The 12,145-nt window shown below is 34.4% G+C and overlaps 1 protein-coding gene across 4 annotated transcripts in view; it reads left to right on the top strand.

Annotated features, from left to right (window-relative positions):
• SCN3A (sodium channel, voltage-gated, type III, alpha subunit) overlaps nucleotides 1-12,145 on the top strand; it is an 87,444-nt gene that overhangs the window by 48,927 nt on the left and 26,372 nt on the right. For all 4 annotated transcript variants that reach the window (XM_008584281.1, XM_008584142.1, XM_008584340.1 and 1 more), the window contains exons 17-18: nucleotides 9,105-9,225; nucleotides 10,493-10,647. In XM_008584281.1, coding sequence (XP_008582503.1) covers nucleotides 9,105-9,225; nucleotides 10,493-10,647 — 276 coding nt within the window. The remainder of the gene's footprint in view (nucleotides 1-9,104; nucleotides 9,226-10,492; nucleotides 10,648-12,145) is intronic.

The following is a 12,145-nucleotide window of genomic DNA, read 5'->3' as shown; positions in this document are numbered from 1 at the left end:
GAGTGAGCTGAGTATTAAGGTGAGACAGTGACACAATCAGCATGAGTAAATACTGGCTGAGAAGATCGTGGAAAATATGTTTGGGTGTGTAAGGTAGTTTCAGACTGTAAAGTTTTGAAATAAGTCAAAGAGTTTGAAATTGTATGTTCTGAAGCAGGGAAAGGCAATAGAAAAGTGATGTTTTAGGAACATTTATTTGGCCTCAAAGAGTAAAACAGTTTAGGGTGAGGTAAGGGAGATTATCTTGGGGAATGTGGTAATAATCATTTGGTAGCAATGAGGTAATGAAATTCTGGTCAATGGGAATAAGTAATGGGAACTGAGACTAACTGGCAATTTAACAAGCCTACTGAAGAATCTGGGAAATTAGAAAAATGGTAATGCCACTGTCCGAGATGGCCTTTTATAAAAGGTTACTTGGTTTATGTGGGACGAGGACTTTAATTGGGATATGCTGAATTAAGAGACAGTGTTGGGACCCAGACCCTGGGTGAGAGGTCAGGGTTTAAAAATAGATTTGACAATGCAGGTTTCACAATTATCTAATTCCCTGAAAATAGAGGAGCTCACCAAAGAATTAAATATAAAGTGAAAATAAGAGAAGACTAGGGACAAAACAGCATTAATAACTTGGCATCAAAAAGAGGTAGAAAAGCCAAAGAGGTAGAAACTTTTGCTAGATTAATTCTATAGTTTTTATCACATCAGATCTATGGAAAGTAAATATCTTAATTTCCTTCTACCAAACAGTTGATTTCCAAAATACTTCCGAAACTTTGTAATGTCCACAGATATTTCAAATGCTGCTTAGAAGACTATTACCTCATTGTCACGTTTTTTAAGGGTGAACAACATAAATTTGAAATAATTAGGTATGAGACACAATCTCTCCCTCATTATCAAGTCCTGGAAAACATTTTATTACCTGAACAAAACTTCCTAATTCTGACTTTTTTCTGATAACCATTCTATCCTCTTTCAAGCTACATGGAATCCAATTACAGAATGTAATGAAATTGTTTAAAATGCACAGATACACTAGAGGGAAAAATCATCAAAGTAAATATAAAAATTATATATTTTTATAAAGCTAGGATAAAATTTCTAATTATTTTGCACAGTAATACTAAATTCAACAATAAATTCTATGTGGATAATTTTGTCAAATTAGTACCTCCCCAAAGAGAACCCAAACAGTAATAAGGCAATTCTCATATATGCTCACACACAAGGTAAAAAGTAGACATTAAAAAAAAAAAGCAAAAATCAACATATTCTAACATTATAGAGCAGATTTAGATAAATTCTAGCAAAATGCTGTTTTGATCTGAAATTTCCCAAAACTGCTGACATTGAACACTGGTCATATTTCTGGTGTAAACTTATATTGGCTGGGTTATTCTTTTTTAGTAGCTATCACACACATATACACACAGATTAAAAATAACATATCCATAAAGCAACATTTTGATTCATGTTTCTTAGTTTTCTGACCACAAATAGCAAAAGAACATTGAGCCCTGCTAAGGAGAGAACAGAATATCCTTTCTCGTTGCTGACAAAGTGAGTACTCACATAAGCTAAACCCACCGGAGTTACATATTTCTCACTTAAAAAAAAATTGTACCAAATTTCTGCTTTAAGAGTTAAGAGGTGGCACTAGATTAATGATTAATTTAGATGGTGTTTGAAAACTCTAGCTACTCTATTCCTTCCATTCATTTTCATAATAAAGTATACCTGACTAGTGCAGCTAGAGAGAAATGATCCCTAGATGTTTTTAGACATAAAAATATGAATTGTTATTTTATATATCATATAGTATATGAGTATATTATATATGTATGTGTGTGTCATAAGAGTATATATGAATAGCACTGACTTAAACAGGCTGGTATGGAAACACATATAAGCCTTTGAATAAAAAAATGTAAGAGAATTGAAGGCATAGATTTTCAAATAGTGATTTTTTTGGAAAAACTTGGAATTAAATGAATCTTGTGACAGCTCTTAATGTACAATTTTATTTGTTTTTATATTTTTAAAGTTTACATAATCATGATTTCTTGAGATTTTTATATAATTATGGATTTTTGCAAGTAAGTTCTTAAAAGATTATTGGTTTGTCTTCCTAAGTGAAGGATATAGAATAATGCTTTTAACAATCATATTTGAAGTTAAATTCCAAACACAATCTAGTGATATCGTATTGTGACCTTCACTGCTTACCATTCTTACTTCTCACAGGGGTAAATTCAAGCTGGAGCCATCAAGAATGCAGCTCTGGTGTTTTTTAACCAGCCAGATGCTCGTGCCACCACTTTTACCCAGGTTACCCAAGCAAGTTGTACATGTACAATCACTTTCTAAATGAATTTTGACTGGCCTGCATGCTACTCAGCTATGCTCCTTCTCCTGCCATGGCAAGGAAGTGCTAGACTTGCCCAGCTGCTCTCTGTTGAATCGTGTGGCACATCACAGCATGGTCAGGCGAGACGGGCAGTCTCAACATCACATTTAATTCTGCTAATGAGTTTTCTACTTTAGTCTTTTAGACTTTTAAAATCAATAATTGCATGCTCTGTAGAATTTATAATATCTATTTTAAAACATGATAGAAATGTTTAGGGTTCAATATAGTCAAGGACTTAAAAGAGCATGCATTTTTTTTCTTTTATTTCTCTGCTTTTATTTCATTAAAATAAGACCACAACTTTTTGTTGTTGATTCAGCCCTTATAAGTAAATTGTATTACCAAAATGAGCCACACAGGGTTTTTTCTGATTGTACTGCCATTTTCAGGTCATTCTGTTCAGATCCATGAATATAATTTTCAACTTACCCAATTCATGTGCTCCAGATGGAAATGTTTGCTTTTGTGTTTTTTGAGAAAGGCTCTAAAAAAAGAGAAGGGTGATCATGAGTTTTTGGAGACAAAAGGCCATGGTCTGTATGCATTTCAGCACCACATATCTTGGATTTTCATGTGGTTTAGGAAAGTTAAGTTACGTGTTTGCAAAACCATAATGATCGTTTTAAAGTAATTAAAAGGAACGCATCATGATAGGTGGTAGGAAAAGTTCAATGCATCTTAATCATTAATTGGTCTAGTATACCCACTTTTGATTCAAAATTTACCTGGTATACATTAATTTCTCCCTAACTGGTCTACCCAAAACCGAGCAGGCAAAAAAGACAGAAAATTTACTATTTTTGGTTATTAACTATTAATTATAGTTTCATGGGGAGTAAAGGGCATCACCCAAGATTATTGTAGGTTTGTGGATTAACTAAGCCTTTAGCTTATTCTCTTAACTCAACTTCTTCCTGTTGATATCATTGCTTACAGGAATCTTGGCCAGAGTGTGGGTTCTGGGGGGGGGGGGGAATTATGAAGCAAAAGTGAGAAGTTAATAAGTACTGGCAGCTTTCAAGGCTTTCTGTGACAAAGAATATCTAATAAGAGTCTGGGGTTGTCCCTAGGTTTATTTTACACGTACTCTCTCTTCTTCCTTAGGGATGACTGAGAATTAGTTGTAGAATGCAACCAATTCAGATATAAAATTATTAATTAAAAAAAAGAAAAAATACAGTCTCTGTTGATTTATGCAATTTTTACTTAGCACTGACTTTTTAGTTCAAAGAGTAAAACATTATTAGTCACTGAAGAAAATCTGATTTATTTTTTCTTCACAAGCAGAACAGAATTAAATGGTACTGGCAAATTATCTTTTATACCATGTTTATGACGAGATTCCCTATTTTTCAAAGCCTTTATGGAAACTTTGAAAGTAGATGTTTGACTAAGGTCCCGAGAACATGCCCTTCTAAAAAAGGCACTGTGCTCTGTGTTCAGAATCTGGAGAGCAATGGGAGAATGACTCTAGCTTTCCATTTACCTGTTTGGCTGCTCGTGTCTTCCAAATGAAAGCAAGGCAGCTCTTCAAGAGGTACAGATAGGTGTGTGAATAGCCATTTTAGACTCATCTTGACCTTTAGAGAGCTGTCTTGGTGCTTTTGTGTATTTCTGCTGAAATAAAACTCAATTAAGGCTAATTCAGATGGAAAATTTTATACTTCTTCTCAAAATAAATGGCCTCTTTTGCCTTCTTGATGCCCTTTCACCCAACTCTTAGCTACCACACAATTATTTTCAGCTTCACATATTGTGTTCTTATTAAGGCTATTTTGAAATAAGAGGAGCACCAGGGGTGTTCCACATTTAACAAATGTCGAGGCAAAACCAGATGGTGGTGGTGTATATTTTTAACCATTTGATAAGTGGTCAGAAAAAAAGAGTTATTGATTTTAGTCTTGTTATTTCTGCCTTGGACAAGCACCAGATGGCCTCACTGTGTGGATGCCTGTTCTTCAGGTGAAGTGTCATGTCAAGATCTGGATATACATATGCAAAAGATCAGTCTAAGGCCCTGATAGTATTGTGACCAAAAGATTTTCCTCTTTTACTAGCAACACAAAAATTCAGAATTCCTGAGAGAAATGGCTAGATTTTAAAGGCAATCTGTAATGGCTGAATCTTTTATTTTGGCTCTTGAATCATATAGCAGTTTGTGAGAGTCAAACATTGATAGCTGACTGAAAATAAACGAAATGTGAGCGCATTTCAGTGGAAGTAGGCCAGTTGCTAACATTTTCTTCTACCTCTGAAAGTTAAATTTCATTATGTAATTGGATGAAAAAATCAAGAGTAATATTCATCATAAGGGGAGACTTCTATATATATATGGTCATGTTATTAGGGGGGTAAATGATATCATGGCCATTTGGGTACTAATTCTGTCATTTCTTATGTTGAAATAACCCATTCCTCTGAGTGGTATTTATAGTTAACCTTCTTGAAAACTTCATATTCAGGTACCATGTCTTTGAGAACATGGTTCTTGGAACAGTGTGCGGCTTCCACAGCATTGCGCCGGGCTTCTGCTACAGCCAGGCATGTCTTCTGCGGCTGAATTAGGCCTGGAGAATGTTGCATCTTAAAACCTGCTTTCCAGCGTGCATTTGTAGAGCATAAGCCGTCATCCCTCTGTAGACTCTATAGTTTCTACAAGGGATGGAAGAATCTGACCTCTAAGTGCCACAAAATATTAGAGGGGTAGGGAGAAAATAGTACAAGAAAATAACTTTGAACTTGTACTATTGTAGTTTTATATGGAATCTTTCTATTCTTATGCCTATATTCCCAATTATAGTTTTCTAACTACTTCAGAACAAGTATTAATTTTAGTTATTTAGTATAGTCATTGAGTTCCTTAATATGGTCAATTTCATTTCAGCTCTCTGCTTTTTTTACATATATCATTGTAGTATCACAGGTATGGCAATATAAAGAAAGTAAGTTATTCTTTGTATTTATCATCAGTCATTTGCTTTTAAATCAGTTACATGCTTTTAAATAAATTTAGAAGTCATTTTGGCATGGCCGTTATAAGATGTATCACAAACTACCCTCTACTAAAGTATGAATGCCAAAGTGCTCAACTTAATTAGAACATGTTTAGATTACTTAGATTTTGTCAGTGTATAGAACTTAAAATGCTTAAATATTTCCAGGGTGTAAATTAGTGATTTAAAATACAGCAGTAAACTTCTTTATGTATCAGTAACTAAAACATATCAGGGAGTATATCATAATTGGTAAGTTGATGTATTAATAAGAATGCAAGTCAAGCTTTAATTTATAAATATAGGTAAATTCACAACTTTAAGCTTTTTATATAGTTGATATAAAATTTGTATACTGTTATAAAATATTACATGAGTACTTTCTTATCATAAAAATGTGGCCTGTGAGATTGAAAAATAATGTAGTACCATTTCTAAAAAATAAGATTAAAACATGACTAAGCCTGATTCTCCAACTTGGGAGACATGACTCCCATAAAACACTTTTTAGTGAAATGAACACTAGCCTACCATCTTCTAAGCTTTGGTTCATAAAGGTCAGGGGGGCTTGCAAACACTTTGGCTACAAGTCCCACCCTGAACATTCCTTGAGGAGTTTTCCAGAGCCTAAGTTTAAAAAGCCTATACTTATAATCAGAAAAAAACTCCTGGATAACAGTGAAGCTATTGTCCATGTAAATGGACTCTACTTCTGGGAAAACAATGGAATGGGGCAGGGCTTTTTTTTTGTCTGTTTTCAAAACACAAGTTATGCCTCATAATGCTAACGCAGATAGAGGAACTAACCGAACACTCTCCCTTTCCACTTTAAGATGTATAAATACATAACCCCCACAGCTATCTAGAATTTTGAGATTATTTGTATGTAAACATGTTAACCACAGTCACAAATGTTGATAATCTAAAGACAAAACCAATAACAAAATATGCCCAGAGGGCCATACTTGGTAAACAATAGATTCAACTGTCATTCAGGTTAGTGACTTTTATTAGTTGTGTTGTGCAGGATTGTTTTAAATGTGTTTGTATTTAAATATAAGACACCTGTAGACTATATGGCAGACAACTATAATGGGAAAATTAAACATCTCACAATTGTATTAACAGTGGTAAAATGAGAAGTAAAAGGTGAGTATATCTTCTAAAGTTTTCAAATGGAAAGCATGTGTGTATGTGTGTGTATTCATATACATATACTTATTACTTTTTTCCCTCATAATTCCTCAGTGAATGTCTGCCAACATTTTAGAGAAACATTTTGGAAATATACCTTTTTATCGTTAAAATATTATCAACTAAATAATTTCTACTCAATAAGAAAATGCATTTTCTAATACAATTAGATAGACTTCTGTCAAGGCCATGATTGAGTTATACAGGGTACTTCAAAAAGTTCATGGAAAAATTTGTATTATCTTTTAATTCTATTTTTACATGAACATTTTGAAGCACCCTCATATATCGAAATAGAGAGAAGAAATTACTTAAACACTATAATTCTCTTTATATGAGTAATATAAAAATGTATTTGATCATTTATTCACTCTTCATGAACTCAACATAACTATTTAGTGTCTATTCTATACTTGGTAATATACTGGATCTTTTACTGTATATATGTGTGTGTGTATACTTGGTATATGTGTGTATATATGTATATGTACATAAATATATATATGGAAATATTTGGTCAAAGGAAACAAGTATAATGAACTAAATATTCTATAAAATTTAGGATGTAGAAATCATACAAGAAAGAAAGGCTTTGTGGAGGAGGTGGACCATGACCAGGCTCAGAAGAAATTACTGAGTTTGGATTAGCCAAGAGGAGGAAGAAGAAACAGAAGTTCTATAACTAACTTCAAAATAATTTGGTTTCTTATGGGTGTTATTTCTGCAGTAAATATTATTGCTGTCGCTCATCAAAAGCCATAGCATCCAACCCATAAACCACCAGTAAAATGGGACAGGAAGAGTTAGTTGCTGATACCAAACAATTATCCAGTGTTTTATTGGTTATACCAGAAGCTGCTACAATTCTACCCAGCAGTAGCTTTCCCAGGTCTGTCTTGAAAGAGTAAAGAGATGCTGGCTGTGAGAAGCAGAAAAATCCAAGAAGAAAATATGTCTTGGTTTTCCCACTTCTTTAAATAGTAGAGGAATTTAATGGTAAAAATTCTTGTACTGTACTATAATGACCCTAAGAACCATCAACTGAAAATGATGGCCTAGCTTCTCACTTTAGCATGTTTCAGAGTAGGAAGTACTATATTATAAAATTATATTTTGACTTAAAGTAATTTTCACAATATATTTAGTTGGACATGGTTAATGGCTTCTTCAAAGTAACACCACAGAAAGTATCATCTGGATACTACTTTTCAATTAGTTCACATTATAAAATATTAAACTACATTTGCATTATGATTTCAATAAATTAGAAATTTTCAGCCATGTTTCTCCCAAAATGACTTTGTTTAGGGAGTCATTCAGGTCTTTTCTTAATAACACATAAACTCTTTAAGAAGACTGGGGCAGAGTGGCCCTAACACTTAGCTACTAAAGTTAATAAGGGCTTTGAAACCATCAACATGTCCATGCACTGTTCTTTCATCCTAAAAGCTTTACATTCTCAGGTTGTGCTGTATGCCATGTCTTCGCATCAGTTTTCATAAACATTGCGCATTCATAATATCTTCCCACATGGTCTCAGACTACTTATTCTTGTAATATTAAAGTGGCTCTTCTAGCCATGTGGCATGTACAATGATTTATTTAAAGGAAAAATTCAGAGCCTGATCACATGTTGAAATCAGAATGCTCTCCTAATGAAAGTCTATACAGATTCTGGACAATGCCATTTCTGAAGAAATTTCCATTTCATTTAGAATTCTTTGGCAAGTATTAAATTCATTTATGCAGTTCAAAAGAGAGACAGAGAGACAGAGAGAGAGAGATCCATCATTTTTCTGCTAGTAAAATAAGAAGAAAATTATGTAAGCCAGAGAAAAATATAGCTCACAGTTGAAATATAATGACTGTGACTAATGTTAATGTGCTGCTCTTCCTTTCTAAAATTACAGAAACATGGACAGTTCTTCGAAACAATTGGTAATGTTCTTTGCCCTCTGAAAATTTCCATCTGATAAGGTGGAAATTATAATTTGATGCATTTGAATTAATATAATCATGAGTAGATGTCATCATACCAAACTTTTATCAAACTTTTTTTTTTTTTTTTTTTTTTTTTGGTGGCTGGCCAGTACAGGGATCCAAACCCTTGAACTTGGTGTTATAACACTGTGCTTTAACCAACTGAGTTAACCAGCCAGCTCAAACTATTTTGAATTCCGCCTGAGTATTAATATATTAGGTTGTTTTCATATGGCATTCATAGACAAGTGGAGATCATAAAGCAAGTTAATCAGTATAATCCATCCTTTGCAAATCACTCACATTGAATGCTGTCTAAACTTTTTGTCTAAGTGAGGTCAGTAGTCACATTATTTTGAATAGTAGGACTTTAATGATGTTAAATTATTAGTACATAATTATCAGTAACGTTAATAGAGTCAAATGCTACCACTACCACCTTTTCACACTATGACAGAGCATTTCCCAATTAGTTAAATATAAGGGGAGAAAAAAAAATCCTTAAAATGGGATTTTGTTTCCAGAAATTAAATGCAACCAGCTCATCTGAAGGAAGCACAGTTGATGTTACTCCACCCCGAGAAGGTGAACAAGCTGAAATTGAACCTGAGGAAGACCTTAAACCAGAAGCTTGTTTTACTGAAGGTAAACACTCACTAATGTAATTAAATGCAATCTACCCTCATTACTTACAGAGACTGAATATATACCTTATTTAAAGAAAATATTTGAAAGAAATGGTAAAGACATGTTTATCTCTGTTTTCCTCTTTTTTTCCAAAAAGTTAACATATCTATGCTTCCAGATTAAACTATAGCAGGGACTATGCCTAGACGATCGAGATGATGTTATATGTCTTTTTTTTTTTCTTATCCTCCATAATATGAGGAATCTGACCCTATGAGATAAATGGCATTCTGCAATGTCATGTCATTGATGTTGCAATCCCTTTGGAAGTTATGGGCAATGGTGTGATTTGATTTATAGATGCTGCAATAATTACATCCCATCCCTTACAGTTTCAAGTGTGGTTAATGTGTGCTGTGGCCAGAGCTGTTTTGGGATTTAGCTGTGTTGGAGAGCCTTGGCAGGGAGAGCATTAATTGTTTTCACAGTGACCAGCACAGTGTCTTGCAGCATGCAAATCAATACAGATTTATTGATTCAATGTGATTGATTTGATCTGATAGGTAGTAGCTCGGAGAGTTAGAGCAGAAAAGTGGATGGAAGTTAGAAATAATATGAAAGCTAAGAGAAGGAGGACAAAGGAATAAGAGATACTGACTGACAAGATGAATCATAGGTGTGACTAAGGAAAGCACTGAGGCTGAAAATAAATTAGCTTGGGAAAACTGACAGTGGCTGTTACCTGAGAAGACAGTAGGATTTTCTGTGCATAGAAGAAGGAAGTAAAAATCCAGGATCACATCAAAATATGAATAAACAACTTGAACATGTAATTTTGCCCTAACCTGAGAGATGTACCTGGACCCTATTTCTATCAATGGCCTTAAGGTAAAGACATCTTGGTGGTGTTAAAGAATGAAACCATTTTTATTCAAGCAAATCTGGGTAAAGCAGTTCCTTGAATTCTAAGTAGCTGGCTGAGTATATAAGTCTGAGAATGATTCATTATACTGGAAGGATGCTGAAGATAACAAGGGAATGAAGTAGCCACTTACCTTATAAAATGACATATTGGCACTGGCTGGGAAGGGAGCAAGAAAGTTTATTTTTTCCTATTTAAAATTAAAATATATGTGCTGGTTGGTTAGCTCAGTTGGTTAGAGCGTGATGTTATAACATCAAGGTCCAGGGTTTGATCCCTGTATTGACCAGCAAAAAAAAAAAAAAAAAAAATTAATATGAAAATATATTTTTCTAATTTATTATTTTTAATGTTGCCTTTTAGGATGTATTAAAAAGTTTCCATTCTGTCAAGTAAGTACAGAAGAAGGAAAAGGAAAGATCTGGTGGAATCTTCGGAAAACTTGCTATAGCATTGTTGAGCACAACTGGTTTGAGACTTTCATCGTCTTCATGATCCTTCTCAGTAGTGGTGCTTTGGTAAGTGAAATGCATATTGGCCAGAATCAAGCTCTAGTGAAATAGCTTATTCTCCAAAAGTACCAGAAGCTTACAAGGGGTCTTCAAAAAGTTCATGGAAAATGTGTATTATGAAAAAGCGGTACACAGATTTCAAAATGTTTTGCACCAAAACAAACTCATGTTAACTTTTTATAACATGCCTGAATAGAATCTAGCTTGAGGCACTAAGAAGGACAAGACATTGGTCTGAAAAAAGTCCCTAACAGAGCAACATGAGTTCTGCTAAAATTGAAACAGAACAAACATCAAATTGATGGTGAAACTTGGGTGAAAGAATGGTGAAGTCATTCATGCTTTACAAAAAGTTCATGGGGACAGTGTCTCAAAGAAATCAGCAGTTTACAAGTGGGTAACTCATTTTAACAAGGGAAGAGGGGCTGGCCAATTAGGTCAGTTGTTTAGAGCATGGTGTTGTAACACCAAGGTCAGACCAAGGTCAAGGGTTCAGATCCCTATACCAGCCAACTGCCAAAAAAACCCAAAAGGGTGGGGGGTGGAAGCAACGATTTTGAAGATGAAGCCCATAGCAGCAAACCATCCACATCAATTCATGAGGAAAAAATTAATCTTGCTCATGCTGTAATTAAAGAGGACTGACAATAGCAGAAACAATAATCAACACCAGAGATATTTCAGTTGGTTCAGCTTACACAATTCAGACTGAAAAATTACAGTTGAGCAAACTTTCCACTTGATGGATGCCAAAACTATTGTGCCTACATCAGCTGCAGACAAGAGCAGAGCTTTCAGTGGAAAATTTAAACAAATGGGATCAAGATCCTGAAGCATTTCTTCAAAGAATTACAGAGATGAAACATGGCTTTACCAGTATGATCCTGAAGACAAAGCACACTTGAAGAGATGGGTACCAAGAAAGCGGAGCGGTCAAGAGCAAAGGCCATGGCAACAGTTTTTTGAGATGCTGATGGCATTTTGCTTGTTGACTTTCTGGAGAGCCAAAGAACGTTAACATCTGCTTATTATGAGAGTGTTTAGAGAAAGTTAGCCAAATCTTTAGCAGAAAAACGCCCAGGAAAGCTTCACCAGAGAGTCCTTCCTGACCACAGCAATGCTTCTGCTCATTCCTCTCACCAAACTCAGGCAATTTTACAAGAGTTTCAATGGGAAATTATTATGCATCCACCTTACAGTCCTGATTTGGCTCCTACTGACTTCTTTTTGTTTCCTCAGCTTAAAAAATATTTAAAGGGTACCCATTTTTCTTTAGTTAATGTAAAAAATACTGCATTGACATGGTTAAATGCCTTGGACACTTAGTTCTTTAGGGATGGATTAAATGGCTGATATCATTGATTACAAAAGTGTCTTGAACTTGATGGAGTTTATGTTAAGAAATAAAGTTTATATTTTTTATTTTTATCTTTTAATTCCATTTTTCCACACACTTTTTGAAGTCCCCTCCTACACTGAGTTTGAAGTCCCACTCATACAAGAG

The sequence above is a fragment of the Galeopterus variegatus genome, unplaced genomic scaffold, assembly GCF_000696425.1.
Source record: "Galeopterus variegatus unplaced genomic scaffold, G_variegatus-3.0.2 Scaffold9, whole genome shotgun sequence".
Taxonomy (NCBI): domain Eukaryota; kingdom Metazoa; phylum Chordata; class Mammalia; order Dermoptera; family Cynocephalidae; genus Galeopterus; species Galeopterus variegatus.
This window is presented reverse-complemented; position numbering and strand designations above follow the sequence as displayed.